The sequence below is a fragment of the Vombatus ursinus genome, unplaced genomic scaffold (genome assembly GCF_900497805.2).
Source record: "Vombatus ursinus unplaced genomic scaffold, bare-nosed wombat genome assembly UNPS02014158.1, whole genome shotgun sequence".
Taxonomy (NCBI): domain Eukaryota; kingdom Metazoa; phylum Chordata; class Mammalia; order Diprotodontia; family Vombatidae; genus Vombatus; species Vombatus ursinus.
This window is the reverse complement of record NW_020953936.1, coordinates 6251510-6273118: the sequence shown is the minus strand read 5'-3', so window position 1 is coordinate 6273118 and position 21609 is coordinate 6251510. Positions and strand designations below refer to the sequence as shown.

At 37.6% G+C, this 21609-nt stretch overlaps 2 protein-coding genes across 2 annotated transcripts in view; both read left to right on the top strand.

The window, feature by feature from the left end:
* Positions 1 to 18586, top strand: part of TMEFF1 (transmembrane protein with EGF like and two follistatin like domains 1) — a 145265-nt gene extending 126679 nt beyond the window's left edge. Inside the window, exons 9-10 of the mRNA XM_027858997.1 lie at positions 1273 to 1431; positions 17506 to 18586. Coding sequence (XP_027714798.1) covers positions 1273 to 1431; positions 17506 to 17590 — 244 coding nt within the window. The 3' untranslated portion in view covers positions 17591 to 18586. The remainder of the gene's footprint in view (positions 1 to 1272; positions 1432 to 17505) is intronic.
* A 621-nt stretch (positions 18587 to 19207) lies between these two features.
* Positions 19208 to 21609, top strand: part of CAVIN4 (caveolae associated protein 4) — an 11850-nt gene continuing 9448 nt past the window's right edge. The window contains exon 1 of the mRNA XM_027858998.1: positions 19208 to 19624. Within this exon, the coding sequence (XP_027714799.1) occupies positions 19217 to 19624 (408 nt within the window). The 5' untranslated portion in view covers positions 19208 to 19216. The remainder of the gene's footprint in view (positions 19625 to 21609) is intronic.

The window sequence follows — 21609 nt, the reverse complement described above, 5'->3', positions numbered from 1 at the left end:
GTTTTCATGCAATGTATTTCATGGTCTATTGCCTATTCTCATGTGCAAATTCTGCCCTCACCACTGAGACTTCTGTTGATTTACCCTGCATGCTGTTAGTGGGACTGAAGCACCCACCCTTTAGCTTTCACTCTAGTCGAGGAAGAAAAAGGACACATACAGTAAAACAGAATATGAAAAGTGCTATCTGAGAAATTTTTAAAAATTGCTATGGAAATTTCAATATGAACTATTCTTTTTAATTATCAAAATATATTAAATTATTGAAATTAATTAGTATCTTATTAAATTTTAAAATATTTAAAATTTTTAAAAAATGTTGATTTTTTAAGTTAGTCTATAAAATGAGCCTTTATAAAGTAAGGGATGTGTGTATCTATAATTCAATGGACCCATCATTTTCACTGTAACATATTTTGGTTGATTTTTAAGGATTTCCCCTTATTGTGTTAATATTTTCACCCAATTCTCAAGTTTCTTCTATTTCTCCTTTTTTAAAATTGTGTTCTAAATGTAAATATGTTTCCCATATCTTGTTCTGCTCACTTAAGTTTCTAAGGTCTATATCCTGGTACTTTTAAATCTTAGGTGAATGTTTTTCTAGTTTCTCCTGCTTTTATTTTTTTTTTCAGTTAGGCCATTTTCTTTATTAAATCTAAGAGGAAGCTATCTAATTTATATATCTTTTTCTCTCCAACTGAAAAAATACATAAATTGATGATTAATGATTAAATGCCCTTTATACACTCCTTTGTTGTCCACTGTTATACTACCATGAAATTCTCTTGCTATTTCTTGACTACCTGAGAATTAAAATTAATTTAGCTTCATTTCTCTCATTTTTATCATGGTGCAGTGGTCTCAAACTCAAATAGAAATGAAGACCGCTGATCTGTAGATAAGGATCCCTGCAGGCCACATATTGACGTAGTTTTAAAATGTAATATGATCTGTATTTTATTGTATTTTTATTCATTTTGTTAAATATTTTCCAATTACATTTTCATCTAGTGGGGGACGGTCACTCAGGAATATTGTAGGCTGAATACAGCCTCCAGACAGAGAGTTTGCCTCCCTTCATTTAGTGAACTTCTGCCATCTTGATCCATTATATTGATTTTTGGCTTCTGTCTTACAGTTTCATTGCTTTGATTTTGTGCTTAATTTTCCCCCAACAGCTCAAAGACTAGTAGAAAGAGTCCATAAAAAAGGGCTTAAATATTAAAACATTAGTTGTTTGTATTTCTTGAAAAATCCTTTTTCCTCTTTCAGGTGTGAATCTGGTTATACCGGACAGCACTGTGAAAAGACAGACTTTAGTATTCTGTATGTGGTTCCAAGTAGACAAAAACTTACACACGTCCTTATCGCAGCCATCATTGGAGCGGTACAGATTGCCATTATTGTTGCAATTGTCATGTGCATAACAAGGTAGGTAATCATGCCAGAAATGTTAACTTGACCTTAGGGGCCAGTGACAGAGGGGGAACAATTTATTTCCTTCCTTCTTCATTTTTTTCCCATGCTACTTTTGAGTTCAGTTCATTTGTTAAACCTCCTCACTCCCTGTCTCATGCCAGTCATAGAATCTGGCCAACAAAATTGGCCAGACCAAGTAAATGTCATAGGCAGGCTTGAAGTGAACCTGAAGTTCTTCTTTTTTTTTTTTTTTAACAATATTTATCCTCCCCCTCAATTACATGTAAAAACAATTTTTAACATTTGAATTTTTTGTTTTTTTTAGTTTTGAGTTCCAAATTCTATCTCTCTCTCCTTTATCTCCCCCCTCCCTGAGATGGTAAGGAATCTGATATAGGTCATGCATGTGCAATCATGTAAAACATATTTCGGTATTAATCATTTTGTGGAAGAAAACTCAAACCAAAAAAAAGAAAGAAAGTGAAAAATAGTCTGCTTCAGTCTGCATTCAGACTCCATCAGTTCTTTCTCTGGAGGTGGATAGCAATTTTCATCATGAATCCTTTGGGATTGTCTTGGATAATTATACTGAGAATAGCTAAGTCATTCACTGTTGTTCATTGTACAACATTGCTGTTACTGAGTACCGTGTTCTGATTCTGTTCACTTCACTCTACACCAGTTCATGTTTTTTTCCCCAGGTTTTTCTGAGAGCATTCTGTTCATCATTTCTTACAGCACCATAGTATTCCATCACAATCATATACCACAACTTATTCAGCCATTCCCCAATTGATGGGCATCCCCTCAATTTCCATTTCTTTGCTACCACAAAAGGAGCTGCTATAAATATTTTTGTACAAATAGGTACTTTTCCCTTTTTAAAAAAAAACTCTTTGGGATATAGTCCTAGTAGTGGTATTGTGAATCAAAGGGTATGCACAGTTTTATAGCCCTTTGGGCATAGTTCCAAATTGCTCTTAAGAATGTGAACCTGAGGTTCTTGAATAACTAGAATGTCAGGTCCAGGTTGGGTTTATATACCTATCTTTCCACCAGGATGTGTAGGAAAGTTCTCAGGTCAAGTTCCCTAAGTTTGTACTATTAGTTTACAATATAGATTTTAAGCTCATAGAATTAGAGCTGGGAAAGATCTTGGAGACCATTGAGCTCAACACCCTCATTTAATAGATGAAGAAAGTGAGACTGAGAGAGAGAAAGTGACTTGCCCAGGGTAACACAGCTAGTTAGCATCTGAGGGCAGTACATAAACCCAATCTTTCTGACTTCAAGGTCAATAACCCTTTATCCTCTCCCTACACAGTCCCGTTAGAGTACAGTCAAAAATTCATTGCCAGGACTATAGATGTTTGTGTCCTGAAGACCAGAGCTTTCATGTTCAATGGTTTACCTTAGAATTGGGCATCATCTTTCCTTGCTGTGTCAAAGGGCAAGACTGGAGAATGGTAGAACTGCAGAAGAATGACCTGTAAGGCAGTAGCCTTACAGCCACCTTAAAGAATTTTTTTTTTTTAGCCCTAAGTGAATCGTATCCTGTGCCCTAGGACTATCTCTTAAATGGGGGTAATAATAAATGGGGTAATAATGGGTGTAATAATAGCACCTACCTCCCAGGGGTGAGATAGTATTTGTAAAGTGCTTTACAAATCTTAAAAAAGCACTTTATAATGCTCACTATTACTGTTGTTATTATTATTGCTACTTTAGAAAGGACATGGAAAATCTAGAACATGTCCAGAGGAGGGAGACCAACCAGAATCTTTGTCAAGTCATGACAGAATCTGTTGAAAGACCTGGGGAAAAAATTTAGCAGGGACATAAGGTCTGTCTTCAAATATCTGAAGGCCTATTTTGCTTGATCTCAGAAGGCAGGGCTTGATAGAAGTCACAGAGAGGCAGATTTGAGTTCATGATCACGGAAAAACTTTCTAAGAATTAGAGCTGATCAAAAGTGGGTGGGAGATAGTGGATGGGCTCTGAGTGAAGGCTGCATGTTAAAAAGCAGATTTGTGCTTCAGATACAGATTAGGGGATCTCTGTGTCTCTTCTAGCTCCAACATTCTATGGTTTTTATTTTTTATCTAATGAGGGAAGGAAGACACATGAGGAGCAGGGGAGGAAGGGAATAGACATTTACATAGTGCCTAGTATGTGTCAGGCACTGTGCTAAGTGCCTTTTTTTCCCAAATATTATCTCCTTTGTTCCTCACAATAACCCTACCAGGTAGGTGCTATTATCATTCCCATGTTACAGATGGGGAAACTGAGGCAAACAGAGGTTAAAAGTCACACATCTAGTAAGCATCTGAGGCTAGAATTGAACTTACGTCTTCTTGCTTTAGGCTCAAGCGCTGTATCCACCACACCACTAGTTACCACTGTCATACGGGGCAAACTAAATGTATTTGGTGTTAATGGTATAGCCCGTTTGGCTTCTGGGCATCAGAATCTCATACTGTAAGTAAATGAAAGTACTTGTTTTGGACCAGAACTTATTTGAAGGTGAACAGGGAGTTCTACTCAGGATAATGGAAAAGTGTCAGCTTCCACATAGTACTGAACCTGAAAAGAGTTAAGGCAAATCCAGTTTAAATTGACTTTAGTTTTTCCTAACATAGACTTTCTTTCCTTCTTCCCTCACTTTTCCCCCGCTATTTTTGGTTTCATTTCATTTGTTAAATACCTCCTAATTCGAGTGATCAGAATTTAGCCAACAGACTAGGAAGGCCAAATAAATGGAGGCAGGTTTTGATTGCAGGTGATAAATTCAGTCACCCCCCCATTTCTTCCTGTGTATTTATACCATCTTCAAGAGAACAAATGCTTCACATTTTTTTAAAAATTTCAGCCAATCAAGAAACATTTATTAAGTACCTACTATCTGCCAGGCACTATGCTAAGCCATGGGGATACAAAAAGAGGCAAAAGACAGTCCCTGCCCTTCTTGATAAAGACTGAGAAACATTTCCGTCAAAAATGTTTTTAAATAAAAATGTTTTACTGCCCTGTTTTGATGGAGCCACATTTTTTAAATTAATAAATCATTGCCTACACTCAAGAAAATAAACTGATTTATCACTAAAGTAGAATGTTTCTATCCTCTAAACCAGTGGGGAATACACACCCCCACATACACCCCCACACACACAGCCACACATACCGACATATTTCCAGGATAAGGAATACAGAGAATATTTGGTTAAGCAACACCCCCCCAAAAAAAAACTCTGTTGAGATTAATCTCTTTGTTTTATTTCTTATGTACATATACATGGTAAACTAGAATTTATTTCCTTTCATATTGAACAGGGCTATAGGAAAGGGGGCAAACAGAATAAGCATTTTTATACCTCCTACTATGTGTCTGGCACTGTGTTAAACTCTCTATGCAAATATTATCTCATTAGAGCCTCAAAATAACTGTGTGAGGTAAGTGCTATTACCATCTCCATTTTATAGTTGAGGAAACTGAGAGTAAGTGACTTGCTCAGGGTCACACAGTGTCTTAGGTTGGATTTGAACTCAGGTTTTCTGATTCCAGGTTTGGCACACATGCATGGTGATCTCTAGAATTTATTTCCTTTCATATTGAATAGGAGATGATAGTGGAAGATTTACTGAAAGCCAAGGGGTATGGAGCCAAAAAAGGCTGTGACCCCCAATCTAAACACTGTCATAGGACATTAATTCTCATTGCCATCCTCATCGTTCTCACACTGTGCATTTGTATAACTTGCCACAGTTCACAAATTTCCTTCATAGTAGGAGGCAACCTAGAGCTCGGGGGTCTTATCTGTGACCACGTGACCTCAACAAATCATTTCACCCCTCCAAAGTTTCAGTTATCTCTTCTGGGAAAAAAAAAAAAAGAAGAGGACTGAATCAGTTCTCTCTTAGGTTCTTTTTTGGCTCTGATATTCCTAGGATTTCATTCTTCTCATTTAATTCCCACAAGGACGCTGTAAAGTGGGCAGGACAGGTATTGGTACCTTATTTGTACAGAGGAGGAAACTGAGGCTCCATTACTTACCAGTGGCAGGGCCAGTGTTGACACTCAGGTCTTTTGACTCCAAGTTCAGGGCTATTTCTACATTCAGCATTGCCTCAAAAAAATATGAGATAGAAGCAGGGCAGCAACATTCCTCTTATCTACAAATAAGCCCTCCTAGTAACTCCAACCATCTAAGTGAACCAGGAGTAAGCAAAATAATAAACTTAGAAGTAAATTACAGTTTCTTTACTCCTTAGAAGAGGCAGGCACCCCCACCCAGACGAGCATGTGTAAAATAAGGTAGTAAGATTATAATCTGGAACATAGTGCTAAAACAAGAAGTAACACCTGCTAGCAGGGTACAAAGATGGAGAAAAAATGCTCTCCTTTAAGCACAGCAACGTGAGAGCATAAGTGTACAAGGGACACGGACTGTGCTGGAGCGCGTTGTACCCTATGCGTGTCTAAGAATGTGAGTGTAATGACATTTCCAGTTTACATGACAATACCAAGGGTGCCACTCTACTGCAGTATAGCACAATAATAGTTATTTCTAGTTAATGAATTAGTTTTTAACCTTTATTTAAAAATTTTTTTGAGTTCCAATTCTCTCCTTCCAGCTCTTCCCCCACCCATTGAGAAGGCAAGTAATGTGATACCCAAATAATGGATATTTATAAGGAACATCTGATTATAGCTTAACAATCATCTGGGCCAACATTCATTTTACAGGAGAAAGGACTGAGGTCCACAGAAGTCAAGTGACTTGCTCGAGGTCATATAGGGAATAAGTGTCAGAGATGACTTTGACCCTCAGTTCTCTAAATCGAATACTCTCTCTACTTTACCATGCTTCCTTCCACGGAGGCACCAGAAAAAAAAAAGGCTAAATTATGTCCAGTATAGTCTATTTAAGGAAATAGGGAAGGAAGTAATAGAGTTGAAAACGATTTCTGTTAAAAAAAGGGAATTCACAACAGTCAAATAATTTGAACCTTTGAGGAGGCTTCAACAATAACTGATATTAATATAGTGCTTTAAGGTTTGAACCTCACAATAACCCTGTGATATAGTTAACATAGGCATTATTGTCCCCATGTTACAGATGGTAAAACTGAGGCTCAGAGAGGTTAAAAGATTTTCCCAAGTCACATAACTAGTAAATGTCAGAGGAAAGATTCAACTCAAGGCTGTTACCAATTCCAAGCCCAGCACTCTTTTGACTGCATTGCATTGCCTCATAGAAGAAACCAGTAATAGAATTGCAAGCCAAAAATGTACAGCAATTGTACAATGAAGCTTTTTATATTTTCATGACTAAGTCACGAAAGACTATACAAAGGCTAACAATGTGGGAATTTATTTTGTTTGACTGTTTACTTATTGCAAGAGTTTTGTTTTTCCGTTTTTTTTAAATTGTAGAAGCAGTATGAGGGTGAGAAAATATTGTTGATTATAGAAAAAATAAAATTTTAATAAGCATTTAAGCAGCTAAGCTTTACTAATCTGGAAAATTCACTTAAAATACCTCATTTCCAACTGATGTTGGATATTTGAGGTACTTTTTATTCTGGGGTTTTTTTGTCATCTCTCTGTGGAATGGAATCATAGAATCTTTTTTTTTGTAATCTTTTTTAAAAATTTATTTTTAGTTTTCAACATTCACTTTTATAAGATTTTGGGTTCCAAATCCCCCCCCCTCCCCAAGACAGCATACAATCTGATATAGACTCTACATGTACAATCATCTTAAACATATTTCCACATTAGTCATATTGTGAAAGAAGAATCAGAACAAAAGGGGAATACCACAAGAAAGAGAAAGGAAAAAAAAAAGAGAGAGAAAATAGTATGCTTCGATCTGCATTCAGACTCCATAGTTCTTTCTCTGGAGGAATCACAGAATCTTAATACTGGGAGGTACCTTATAGATCTAGTTCAACTGAGGAAACTCAGGCATGGAAAGAGGAAGTGACTAAGCCTGGGTCACATACGTACTAAATGGGTGAGCAAGCATTAGAAATTAGGTCTTCTGACTCCAATTCCAGTGGTCTTTCCATTAGGCCATAACATCTCCATCACCTTAAATTTCTCTAAGTCTGAATCTTCAGGAAGGAAAGATGACATTCAGCAGTCCTATAATTTGAACTTCTGAAGAGGTTTCATTAACAATTATAACTGATGTTGATATAGTGCTTAAAGATTTGAACTTCGTAATAATCCTGTGAAATAGTTAGCATAAGTATTATTGGCCCCATGTTACAGATGGTAAAATTGAGCCTCAGATAGGTTGGAGGACTTTTCCCAAGTCACAGAATTAGTATGTGTTAGAGGAAGGATTCAGGTCAAGGGTACTCCTAAATCTAACCCTGGTACTCTTCTGACTTCATTACATTGCCTCCCGGAAGAAAACTAGTATAATTTCAAGCCAATTATATACAGCAACTGTAGAGTGAAGCTATTCATATTTTAATAACCAGCTCATGAAAGGTTATACCGGGGACACAGCCGATAAGAGCACAATGTCAGGGAAAGGTGACACATCGTGAAGCTATAGCTTTTGCCATCAGCCTCCTTAAACATCCAGAGGTAAACTTAGAGGTGATTCTCAGCTTGAAATTGACTATTGGCCTCAGGCAGGGGTATGGTAGTGAATGTTTAACTATCAGGTGGGGGGGTGGAATATGCCTATGATACTTTTAAGTTTAATCTCCATTATTAATCTCCATTATTTTCTCCATCACTTTCTTAAGTCTAGAAAATAAAAAAATACCTCAAACTTGGATTTGTGGTGTTTTTTTTTTTATTTCAGAGATGTGAATGCGCACATTGAAAATTTAACAGTTGTTTCTCACAAACAGGTATAAATTGGCTCTAGCACATATATGTCTGCTTTGTAGGTGTGTAAGATTTCTGCTTCTTGTCTCCGGAAGGCATCAAGTTTACTTCGAGAAATAGAATGGCTTCCAAGGACCTTTGGAGCAGTGCCCCTCCCCCCCTCCTTCAGACTGCTTCCTCAATACGGCTGGATACGTAGGGAGTTAGCTAGAGAGACGTGTCCTGGTTGAAGGAGGGTTAGCACAGAGTCACCGAATTTCAGTGTCCGAAGGAACCTCAGCGTCTGTCCAGTCCAATCTGAATGTGAAACAAATCACCCCGTTAGATTGTAAGCTCCTTGAAGGCAGGGGCTGTCTTTTATTTCTCTTTATATGCCCAGTGCTTAGCACAGTGCCTGGCACATGGTAAGCACTTAATAAATGTTTATTGAATGAATGGTTGATCTCTTCAACATCTCTAACACGATTTCATCCAGGCTTTGATTAAAGACTTCTAGAGAGAGGAGCCCACTCTCTCTCAAGCAGCATTTTTGATTACATCTAATTTTCAGGACATTTCCCCTTAAATCAGAGGTCCTTAACTTCCTCTTGCATCTTGGACCCCCTTGATGGTCTGGTGAGACCTATGGACTCCTTCTCAGAAGAGTGTCTTTAAGTGTTTATAAAATAACATATGTAGGATTACAAAACAAACCAATTACACTGAAATTATTATCAAATGTTAATTAAAAAACAAGGTCATGGATACCAGATTAAGAACCCTTGCCTTATGAAGAGCTGAAATCTGCCTTTCTGTGGCTTCTAGTCACTGCTCCTAGTTCTGCCTTTTAGAGTCAGTCAAAATAGACTGAATTCCTCTCAACCTGACAGCTCTTCAAATACATGAAGACAGCAAGGATAGATAGATAGATAGATACATAGATACATAGATGCATAGATGCATAGATAGATAGTAAATAGATAGATCTCTCTCCCCTAAGTCTTCTCTGGATAAAATATCCCTAATTCCTTCAACTCAGTTCTCATGTAGCACAGCTTTGAGACCTCCAGCATCCTGGTCCTCCTGCTATGGATGCCCTTCAGCTGATTAGTGCCCTACCTAAAATGGGAGCTGAACTGACCATGTTTCTCTAGATGTGGTCAGAGGATTGAATCAGGGTGTGAAAGAAAGAGTACTGGATTTGGCATCAGAGGACTTTAACCTGGAAGTTCATTTCACTCCTGGACTTCTCAAGTTGGAAGTGCCCTCTGGCTTGTGACCATCTCCCTCTTCTTGGTTGCTTTCCTTCCAGAACCTCTGTTTTAAGGAGGATGGCCAGGTCAGCCATTTTTTCCTTCCTCTTCAGGCTGCACTCCTGCTGCCTCTCTCTACTATGCCCATAGTCATTGCTTAATAAATCCTTGTTGACTTGTTTAAATTCTAACTCTCCTATGTATAACTTGTGCAAACTTGAACAATTTACTTGAACTTTGGGGCCTTAAGTTCCTTTGCTGTAAAATAAGAGGATTGCACCAGATCAGAGATTTTTAACCCGTGGGGCTGTGAATTTTTTGATAACTTCATTTCAATATAATTAGCTTCCTTTGTAATCTTATTTTATGCATTTTAAAACACTATTTTGAAACCCTCACCATCATGGTGATATTCTTCAACTTGTTCTTTAGCCCTTTCTAAAATGGGGCCATAGCTGACCACAATACTCCAGACCTGGTCTGAAACTTAAAAAGCAAACGAACAAGAAATCCTAAAATGAAAAAAATTAAAGTTTTATGGGGAAAACAAAAAGTAAGTCATTATTCTGAGAAGGGGTCTATAGGCTTCCCCAGACTGCCTGGGGAAGTTCATGGTTCATGACACAATAAAAGTTAAGAACCCCTTTGCTAGATAACCTTTAAGGTCCCTTCCAGCTCTAAATTTTATAACTGTATGAAAGCTGCTGGAATCCAGAAAAGGGGCATGGGAGGGTACAGAATTCATTCTCCTTTTGTGTATGAAGAAGGAGAAAGCATGGAAATTGTTCTGGCATGCTCAGCATGGAAGTTGAGAGACCAGAAATGCAATCCTACTTACAGGCCTAGACATGCTAGTGAGTGGAAAACTCCTGGCCTTCCAAGAGACTGAGGAGGTGAGACAAGTTCCAGGAAAAGGGAGGAGACAGACAGCAAGGGAACTCGGGCTGTCAGAGGGTGTCAGTCAGGGCTAGTAACGTGCACCATCTTGTCCCCTACAGTGAAAGTATTACTATTCCCCTGAAACCTGGGAACTGCTTTTTAGTTTCCTGAGATGCTGCTGCTTTCTCCATGTGAAGGTGAAACCAGAAATGATTATCTCAATCTTCACAAGTCACTTCGCCTCACTTGTATGGGCAGCCCTCATCTACTCACCTATATATTTTACTTTTTTAAAAATAATATTTCATTTCCCCCCAGTTACATATAAAGACGATTTTTAATATTTATTTTAAAAAGTATTCTCGCCTCTTCCCTCACTTCCCCCTTCCCTGAGACGATAAGCAATTTGTTATAGGTTATAAATGTTCAATCATGCAAAACATATTAGCATATTTGTCACCACCTATTACTTTTAATGACCCTTGGTGAGTAAATCAGATCTACACAGCTATTAAAAAGCTTGACCCCAGTTTGTCAAATTTGTGAAATCTCTTGTTTGTCAAATTTTCCTAGAGTCCTTTGTTTGGATCTCTAATTTGCTCCCATCAAGCTTCTCTACCTTGTAGTATAATCTTCTGTGAATATGAGAGGCAGCCTGGAGTAATGGTTAGAGAACCAACCTTGGAATCAGGATAATCTGGGCTTAAGTTCTGCCTCTGACACACACTGGCTATTTGACCTTGGCTAGCCACTTCCCATTACCCCCAGGTAGCACTTTAAAAGGATTATAAATCTCAGAACATTTATCAATCTTCGTTAGTAGATGGCATTTCCCCACCAGGAGATCCCTATACCAACTCATTGTTGGTGGAATTGTAAAATGATCCAACCATTTTGAGGAACAATTTGGAATTATACCCAAAGAGTTATTAAACTACCTCAACCCTTTGACCCAGCAATATCACTACTTGGTCTATTTCTGAAGATGATTAGGGAAAAAGGAAAATAACCTCTATGTTCTAAAATGTTTACAGCAGCTCTCTTTGTGGTGGCAAAGAACTGGAAATTGCAGGAATGCCCAACAATTGAGGAATGCGTAAACAAGCTATGTATATGATTGTGATAGAATCCTACTGGGCTATAAGAAATGATGAGCTCAATGATCTTAGAAAAATGTGGAAAGATTTGCACAAAATAATGAAGAGCAAAATGAGCAGAAGCAAGAGAATATTGTATATAGTAACAGCAATATTGTTTTAAGAATAATTTTGAGCGAATGAGTTATTTAGTCTATTATAAATACCCAAATTAGCTATAAAGGATATATGAAGAAAGATGTTATCTGGATCCAGAGAAAGAAATGATAAGCAGAAGTATGTATAGGATACTTTTACATATATATACACCTATTTGTATCTAATGGTAGCCATCTCTAGGGCAGGGGGGAGGAGAAGGAAAAAAGAGAAATTTACATGATAATTTTGTTGTATATTTGAAAAGAATAGCAAGTTGTGCATGGTGGATTTGCAGTTTCATGTACACTCATCTTTTTTATTTTACTATATTATGGAAATGCTTGTTTTATTCCATAAATTTAAAATAGAGTTTTTAAAAAATGAAATCCCAAGTCAACAATCCCCCCCAAAAAATGAAATCCCCAGAACAAAAAAACTCCTTCTGTAGCCATATTTTGCTCTCATCCCACCATGCTTCCTTGCACCAAGACACCTTGTGCACCTTGTTTGTTCCCCAAAATTTGTACATTTGTATATAGACATTTTGGGCAATAGGTTTAGTGACAGTTCCTTTCTTACAATTCTTGTCCTGGGAAAATTTGGGCATCTCTATCAGCTCTATTGTGGCATCTCTCCATGGTAGCAAGCTTGGTAGATATTCAGTCAGTGTTCTCCCTTCTTTTTAATTTTTGATGAAATTTGCAAGACTCCAGATTTACATTCTTAACCTGCTCTTGCCAAGTAGATACCATGTCTGGACAACAACCTATCATTCTTTTTTTTTTTTTTGAGCCATAGTTAAGAAACAACAATAGCATTTATATAGTGCTTTGAGATTTACAAAACACTTCACATACATTATCTCACTTTATTCTCACAATGACCCTGATAGGTGCTATTATTATCTCCATTTTACAATTGAAGAAACTGAGGCATCAGAGGTTAAGTGACTTGTCCAGAGTCCAGCTAGTAAGTGCTTGAGGTAGAATTTGAACTCAGTCTTCCTGACTACAAGCCCAGCACTTTATCTGCTGTGTCACCTACCAAATCCTATTTTCAGACACTATCGTAAGCAGCTTTTCACTTATCAATCCTGCCTTTCTGTCTTCTTAAGCTTTGCCTTTGATTGGTTTCTGTGATGAAAAACACCACCTGTGCCCCTAAGGTCTTCATTTCCCTGATCAAGACTGAATAGTATTTAGCAATACTGGCAGTATGATTTATGTTACCAGAAGTGAATAATAGGCATCCAGTTTGACAGGTCTGGGAAAGTTCCCTGGCATCTCCTAGATACAAGCCTCACACAAAAAACAGCAGACCTTTCTGTTATTATCAAACAAATTGCTGTGTCAGTAACCCTGGGCAAGAACTCACCAATCATCACTCTTACTCTTTTAACACTTAATGGATTATGTTTTACCTGGTAGTACCTGAAGGTCAATACCATCACTCCTAAGAGTATAATCAGCCAAGGTTCCAGCTCCCTCTAATAAGGAACCTCATCTCTGTTACTTTGCTATTAAGTGTTCATTGGTCCTTCTTCCCTTTTTCCTCTGTTACATTCTTTTGCCCTCCAATGTTCTGACTCAGGTCAGAATTTACCTCTGCTTCAGATCTTTTTTTCTTCTTTGTTTTCAAGCAGAAGCCTTCTTTAGTTTTTTAAAGGCATCCCCTCAATCTCCTTGATAACCTGTAGAATGGAGGGACAATTGTCCAGGCCCTTCACTTTCTCTTCTATGATAGAGACCAGCCTGGATTCTGAGCATAGATAACAGTCCCTTGGCCCTGGCAGAAATACAAACCTTGCAAGCTTCATGGTCTTTGCTGTCTATTTTACTGAAAGTATATGTAGTTTATCATTGTTTTGGGAATTTTTAATTAACTTTTTTCAATGAACAAAAATACATTTTCTCTCCTTCCAACCACTGAAAACAAAAGAAAAACAAATATGCATAGCTGAGCGAAACAGAATTCCCAGAGTGCTTAGCATTTGTGCTAGTAGCTTCCTTAGAGAACTAGTGTGGCAAAGTGTTCTTCTTCACTTATTTTGTGTAATCATAGATCTCAGTGAGGAAGTCTTTTCATATTGTGGGATTTGGTGCAATGAACAAAATCTCATCCATACATAGGAATTTCAGGAGGACCTCACCATCTGTAGGGCATCCTTCTGTTTGGTCCTTCCTAAGGACATCCTCCATGATCATAAGTAAGCACCTTTGTTGAGCATATAACTTTTTGTTTTATGTCTTACTTTTCCTTAATGATCAGAAGATCCTTCAACAGAATTATCCCTGTGGTTGCATTTATAAAAAAAAAAATCTTGGAGCAGCTACGCGGCACAGTGGATAATGCACTGGCCCTGGATTCAGGAGGACCTGAATTCAAATCTGGCCTCAGACACATAACACTTATTAGCTGTGTGACCCTGGGCAAGTCACTTAACCCCATTGCCTAACCAAAAAAAAATCTCAGCATATATGTATAAAGGACTCTTTGTTGGAGTTTTTAAAACTGAAATTTGCTCTGAGTTGAATGCTTTTTTTAATTTAAATTTTATTTTTATTTTCAGTTCCATATTCTCTCCCTCCCACACACCCCCATCCATTAGGAAATCAAGAAATACAGTACCCATTATAAAGTCATGCAAAACATATTTCCCCATTAGCCATGTTCCAAAAAAAGTAAGAAAAATAAAGAAAAGAAAAAAAAATATGCTTCAATCTATACTCTAATTCCATCAGTTCTCTTTCTGGAGGTGCATAACATTAAATACTTTTTTGTAATCAGCATATCTTTCAGTCAACTGTGCAGCCCCAAAGATGTGGTCAGATGCAGAGAATCATTAGTAAAATCTATTTTTTTCTTCCTCATATTTTCATTTTTAAGATATTTAGCACTCTCAGATAGATTTTATAAATATGCGAAGTAGGCATGTGGTCTGTATTTAAATGTTATTCTCTGTTTTGAGCATTAATACTACCTGGGTTTTTCCTGTTGTTTTGGTAGTTTTCCCTCCTTGAAATATTTTGAAAAATAATCCCTCAGGGCTTTCAAGATTTGAGCATGAAATGATCACCTCTTCAAAATCACCAGCAGGAAGTCATCCAGGCTTTGATTGAAGCCCCATAATGAGGGGAACCCACTTCTTAAGACAGCACTTCCTACTTTTGAATATCTCAAATTAATGGAAATAATTCTTAACTTCTTTCATTTCATGAGTCCCTTTGGCAGTCTGGTGAAACCTATGGATACCTTGTCAGAATAATGTTCTTAAATGCGTGAAATAAAATACATAGGATTATAAAGGAAACCAACTACACTAAAATACAGTTTTAAAAATATTAACAAAGCAAAAGACTTCCTTGGTGTCTGTTTGATCTGGTTTGGCTGCGTTCCCCCCAAATGTAAAGTCGCTCTATATAAGGAAATATTGCAAATAAAATAGAAACATGATTTAGAGATCAGGAAACATTGGCTATAAAAAAGCATTTAGAAGTTTGAATGATAGAAAAGGATTTGGAAAAAACAAAGTTAGACGATGACTTGAGCTAAACTCCACTGTGTCTGAAGGATTCGTGACAGTATGCTTCATTTCTGAACTGGAGCAGTCTGATGACATGAGATGCAGTCTACTGAGTAGGATACACCAGAAACGTAGCCCACACTTATCTCTAGATCTGTTGCTTTTGTATGGATTTCCTATCATCTGCCACCTGAGTATGGATTGTAGCACCAGCATTTCCTGTTTAGCAAATTGTGTTCCACAATATCTTAGCTCAGCTTTCCAGTCATAGCAGTTCAGAAATACCCCAGGGTTTTTTCTTTCCATGGCATTTCTCTAGAATGGCTTCCATCTCTTTTCCAAGGAGGGGTCTTCCTTTCCCAGCTTTGGGTCTTTTGAGACAATCGTTGTATCCTAAGATCCCATAGAATTCTGACATCCTGGGGCTTTCTTCCAATGAAGAAGCAACCTCTCACCTCACTATATTGGCTACTTGAAGTCTTGCTGGGAAGATCCCATTAAGGACTGACTTGTGTCTATTAGTGAACATAGGTCACACTTATACAGTTATCCATTCCACATCATGGTGGGGGTAGGGCTGTGGAACCCCCGAGATATAGAAAATTCATAAAAAAATTTTTGGCCCTCTCTTCATACCAGAGAAGAAGTCTGAATTATTATGGTATTAAAAGATAAAATATATTGATATTATATAATACTATACACATATTTTATGCATTTCTGAGTTTCTAAACTTTTTCTGTGTCATATGCTGGCCATCACATGTCATCTGCAGCTTCCACAAAATTCCCCCAAAATTCCCATTTAATTTCTTATGCTAACCTGCGATATATCAAAACTGTAATAGGGAAAAGTCACAATGTGGAAATGATAACTATATGTTCTTGAATTTTAACTTATGGACATTACATAGCACATTGACCTGCATTTTCAGTGTGCAGATATATAGATGTTCTTGGTTATTTCTGGTTTTGGCCATCCTGTATGCATTTTTTTTTCTCTTTCTCTGTTCTTGCCTCTCACTCATAAGTTCATTATTTATAATTCTCTTACATGTTAATTAATTCAGAAGATTTTATAGTGTATCATTCCCCCTGTAGCCCTGCCCCCAATACAAATTATCTTGTGCATATACTGAAATGGTCTTGCTGAGCTTAAATCCTGGGGCTGGCAATTCAAACTCTGTGACTTAACTCCAACTTTATTGCCATTGGAATTCACTTCTGAGATTAGAAATCTCCCAGGATGGCTGGAAGGGTCCTGATGTAGGAGTGTTTAATTTATTAAGAACACTGATAGAACCATAAAATATCATGGCTGGAAAGGACCTTTGAGATCATCCAGTTCAGCTCTCTCATTTTACAGACTAGGAAACTAAGACCCCTCGAAATCAAATGACTTGCTAAAAACAAAACAAAACAAAAAAAAAGATAGTTACCAGTCTTTTCTGAGCATTCCAGTTCAATGAGTTCTTACTGTCATGGCAGGCCAGTCATTTCATCCAAAGACAGTGTGGTGTGATTGAGAGCATTCTACAGTAGTAATCAAAATAACTTTATTCTTGTCCTTCTTCTCAGCTCCTTGTCAGCTGTGTGACCTTCGGTGAGTTGCTTAACCTCTCTTAGCCTCAGGTTCCTCATCTGAAAAATAGTAATACTTGTCTTGCATAACAAATGTATTTGCTGTATTTGAAAACCTCATACAGATGCAAGACATTGTGAAGAAAGCACCTTAGAAACCTTAAAGTACTACTGGGATGTAAGCAGAATTCAAGAAATGATTTATTTTTGCCTTTTTTTTTTTAACATCAAGTTAATTTCTCAATACAGGTTGTCCTAAAAATCTTGGGTCGGTTTTAAACCCTTCTGCTCTACCCTTCCTAGGTGGCGCAGTGGATAGAGTGCTGGACCTGAAGTCAGGAAGACTTAATTTCCTGAATTCAAATCCAGCCTCAAACACTAGCTGTGTGACCCTAGGCAAGTCATTTAACCCTCAGTTTCATCATCTGTAAAATGAGCTGGAGAAGGAAATAGCAAATCACTCCAGTATCTCTGCCAAGAAAACCCCAAGTGGCATCACAAAGTGTCAGACAAGACTGGAACAATTGAACAACCAAAAACCAAGCATTCTGCATTACTATGGGTTTTTCCTGCTAAAGAAAAAAATGTGCCCCACGCCTCTGCTCCCAACTCTGCAGAATGAATGGAATCCAGAGCCATACTGATACCCTCCCTTACCCTGAACAGCACATCATCCCCCCCCACTGTGATATATATCTTTATTTGTGTGTGAAATTAGGCTCCCTTGCTAAACTCTTGTAATAGCCTAAGTGCAATAATTACTTTCTTTTTCTTTTTCAAAAAACAGAAAATGCCCTAAGAACAACAGAGGACGTCGGCAGAAGCAAAACCTAGGCCATTTTACATCGGACACATCTTCCAGAATGGTTTAACTCGATGACTTTTATATGTACACCAACCATGTGATAAACATTTTATTATGTCTTTTTTTAAAGAATAGAAATATTTATTTCAGAGGCCTTATTTTTGGACATTTTTAGTGGAACACTGTCGGCTTGTATTTAGAAAAGCATCAACTCTGACAATGACAGAGTTTCTGTTTTGTGTTTTTAAATACTGAATTTCATTTTCTGTATCTGTAACACATGGTTATATAAGACTTGTACTTTACCCATGGAATGTAATATTTTTGCAAACCCAGATCACTTCGCAAATGATTATAGAGTCTCATACACACACACACAGACACAGACACACACACACACACACACACACACAGCCACAAGAATCAAGCATGAACTAAAAGTAAAAGATGTTTACAGATTACTTTTCATACAAAAAAACCTTAGAAGACACTGTGTTTAAATAGATATTTAAATGTTTTTGAGATTTAGTACATGATTTTTTTAGACACTGCTTACCGCATGAATTGTGAAGCTGTATATGTGTGTAGCTGTAAAATATTTATAAAATGTTTGGAACGTAAATTGAGCACTACTTTCCCTGAGAAACACTTCTAACATTTGGAAAAGGATCTTATGGTGCTGATGTAACAGATCCATAAAAAGTGGGCCTTGGTAGATTTAATTATTGTGATCATTGCCTTTAAAAGACAACAGATTGGAATCAAGCCTACTTTTTCATTAAGACCATTTTAATACTCAGACACTTTTTTAAAGAAAATATTTGTTTTAACACAAAAAGAAATTGATTGTATTAGTGTTTGTGATTAAAATGCAAAAAAAAAGATCATTAACAAGCAGTGTTCTTGAAGAGAATATGCCAAGAGCTTAAAAAAAAACCCCTTTCTCCAAATTAGACTTCTGGTTATAGTTATATTAATAGATTGTTGATGTTTGGAAGATCTGAAATGCGAGTAGGATATATTCCACTGTTTAACGTGTAGTTTAGACTTTCAGAAGTATGCATGTAGAATTTAATAATTTGTTGAAAATAAACAATTGATTTTAATATTTGTTTTGGAAAGCATGTTAAAATACAATGTTTTCACTATATATTGCCTCTGTTTTAGTGTGTCTGTTATGTGCTTTAAAATTGTTTAGTTTGTAGGCTTTAAAAGCATCAGAAGTTTCAGGTTATAAATTTTAAAAAAATTGCCTGAAATCATCCAAAGGAAAAAAAGTCAATGAAATGGGAGTAATAATACTGCCATGAAAAATGTCCAGGTTGCTTTTTTTTTCTCATGTGATAAATGAAGGTCCTGGAGTTCTAGTGGCCCTCTTTTATGTTTTCCTCTTCCATCACTGTCGTCTCTGAGTCACTTGGTCTGTCAACAGACAATTTTAGAATACCCACTGCATGTAGGTTCGGTGCCAGACTCGTTGAAGGGTTTCATATTGCAGAACAATTGCATATGGATATTTCTAGTTATAAATACTTGACCAACCTCCAGGGGTGGAGTTTCCTACCCTTTAAACCTCTTTGTGGCCAGTTGTCAAGCTAACTTTTTTGCTTTAAGTGCCAGAATTAATTGTAGGGATAGTTACATTTCAGTCACTGTATAGATAAGCCTGAAGAAAAAAAAAAAAAGAAGCAAAATGGATCACAACAAATCAACTACCAATGCTGACAAAATCCATCAGAATCGACTGTCGAGCGTTTCAATAGATGAAGACCAAGATGCAGCGTTAACAATTGTGACCGTCCTGGACAAAGTGGCTACCGTAATAGACAGCGTCCAAGAAAGTCAGAAGAGAATAGAAGAGAGACATCGAACGATGGAAAATACGATCAAATCCGTCCAGATTGACATGTTGAAGCTTTCCCAGGCACACAGCAACACAGGCTATATAGTGAACAAGCTGTTTGAGAAAACCCGGAAAGTCAGTGCTCACGTAAAAGAAATAAAAGCACGCGTGGAGAAGCATAGCCTAAATGTGAAGAAGGTGGAGACCAAACAAGAGGAGGTGTTAAGAAAAAACAAATTTCGAGTGGTCATATTCCAGGTAAGCTTGTGCTCAGATTTATTTTTGTTACCCATAGTTTCTTCCAGGCTTTCGTTATCCTACAAATAATTTCAAAGGGAAATGGTCACTCTTTGTATTATAAAGCTTAATAACAACATGGGATAGAGGAGGCAGCTCGGGATAGGGAAGAGAGTGTTATATACTTGGAATAAGAGAACCAAGACTCAAAGTCTGGCCCTGCTGCTTGCTACTTACCAAATGACCTTGGGTAAATTACTTAAGGGACGTCAGTTTCTCTTCTATAAAATGACGGGAAAAATAAATGACCTCTAAGGTCCTTTTTAGCTCTAAAATCTATGACACTGTAAAATGGACCCTGGTTTCAGTACAAAATCCTCCTGACGGGAACCAACATGCTATTATTAGTACCCCAGGCTTCTCAACCGTTAAGTGTAAAATGAACTGTGGATCAAGTCAAAGCTATTTCTTGCCTGTGAAATGCAATATGAGGCAGGTTTTCTCAGTCCATTAGCCACACATGACAATCATCTCTGCTGCTTTTTGCTTTTTACCTCATTAGGGATAGGCCAAAATAATAAAAATTCTATTTATATAACCTTCAGATATAGAATTTCTACTAATGTTGAAAAAATACAGGCCATAGCAGGAAGAGGAGACATCAGTATTGCTGGGTTGGGAAATTGAAAAGAAGCAGAGGTATAGTTGATACAGTGCTGTATTTTAAGTCAAGAGGTAATAGGTTGAATCCTGACTCAGACAAGTCATTTAACCTCTCTCAGCCTGTTTCCTCATGTGTAAAAGAATGGGTTTAGACCTGATTATCTGTAAGGTCCCTTTTGACTCTGAATATATGATCCTATGACTCTGTCCCACTGTCTGAGCTACATTCTGTATGGAGGCAAGTGGGAGGCAGAATTATATAATAGATAGAAAACTGGCCTTGAAGTCAGGAAAACCTGAATGCAAATCCTGCTTCAGAAACATACTAGCTCTCTGACCATGGGCAAATCAGTTCACCTCTTAGCTCTTGTAGGCAACTATCTAAAATTCTATTACAGAATTGCTGATCTGCATCAGTGTAGGAAGTTTCCATACGGGGAAGTTTCCCACAGAGAAGAAGCTAGAGGTCTGGATCTCCCTCCCCACCATCCCAGCAAATAAGAGAAGTATTTGAACTACTTTGTGCTTCACATTCTTGATCTTTAAAATGGGCAGCAGAGTTGGACTGTGTAGATACATAAATTGTTGGACATCTGCCAAGTGGTCTAGGTGGCTATACTAGAGGTAGGACGGTATGGACCACAAGCAAAGACACCAGACCCAACAACTAACTCCCAGAACTGTATTTTTAAATAGCAACCTTTGGCAGGACTTTCTGATAATGATGCAACCACTGATGGGCAGCATGCCATCAGCACCAGTACTGTGTTTATAAACCCTGAATGAAGCGGGGATGGGGCATCAAAGCTCCTGCTGAGGCTGGTTTTTCTTGTAGGCGCCTGTCTTTGACTCTCCTCTGAATTGATCAATCATTGCTGTCAAGTAGGGAGCTAGATAATTGCAATAAGTATCTCATGGGTATCCCTGCTTCAAGGTGCTCCCTGCTCCAATCTATCTTTCACTTTGTTGTCAAAGTGATTTTTCTAGAGGCTACCTCTGGCCATGTCACACACACCCCTGCTCATTAAACTCCAGTAGCTCCTTATTACTTCTAGGACCAAATATAAAGTCCTCTCCTCAGTACTGAAAGCTTGTCACAACCTTACCTCTTTTTGCCTTTCCAGTCTTCTTATATTTTATTTCCTTCCACATGCTCTACATTTCAACTGTACTGGCATTCAACTTGGCTTACATGCTGTTCCTTGCACGTAATGTTCCATCTCCCTGTCCACGCCTTTTCTCCGGACAGGATGAAGGGAGGAAAGCAGAAAGGAAGGAAGGAAGGAGGCAGGTTCAGAAGGAAGGAAAAGAAGGAAGGAAGGGAGGGAGGAAGGAAAGAAGAG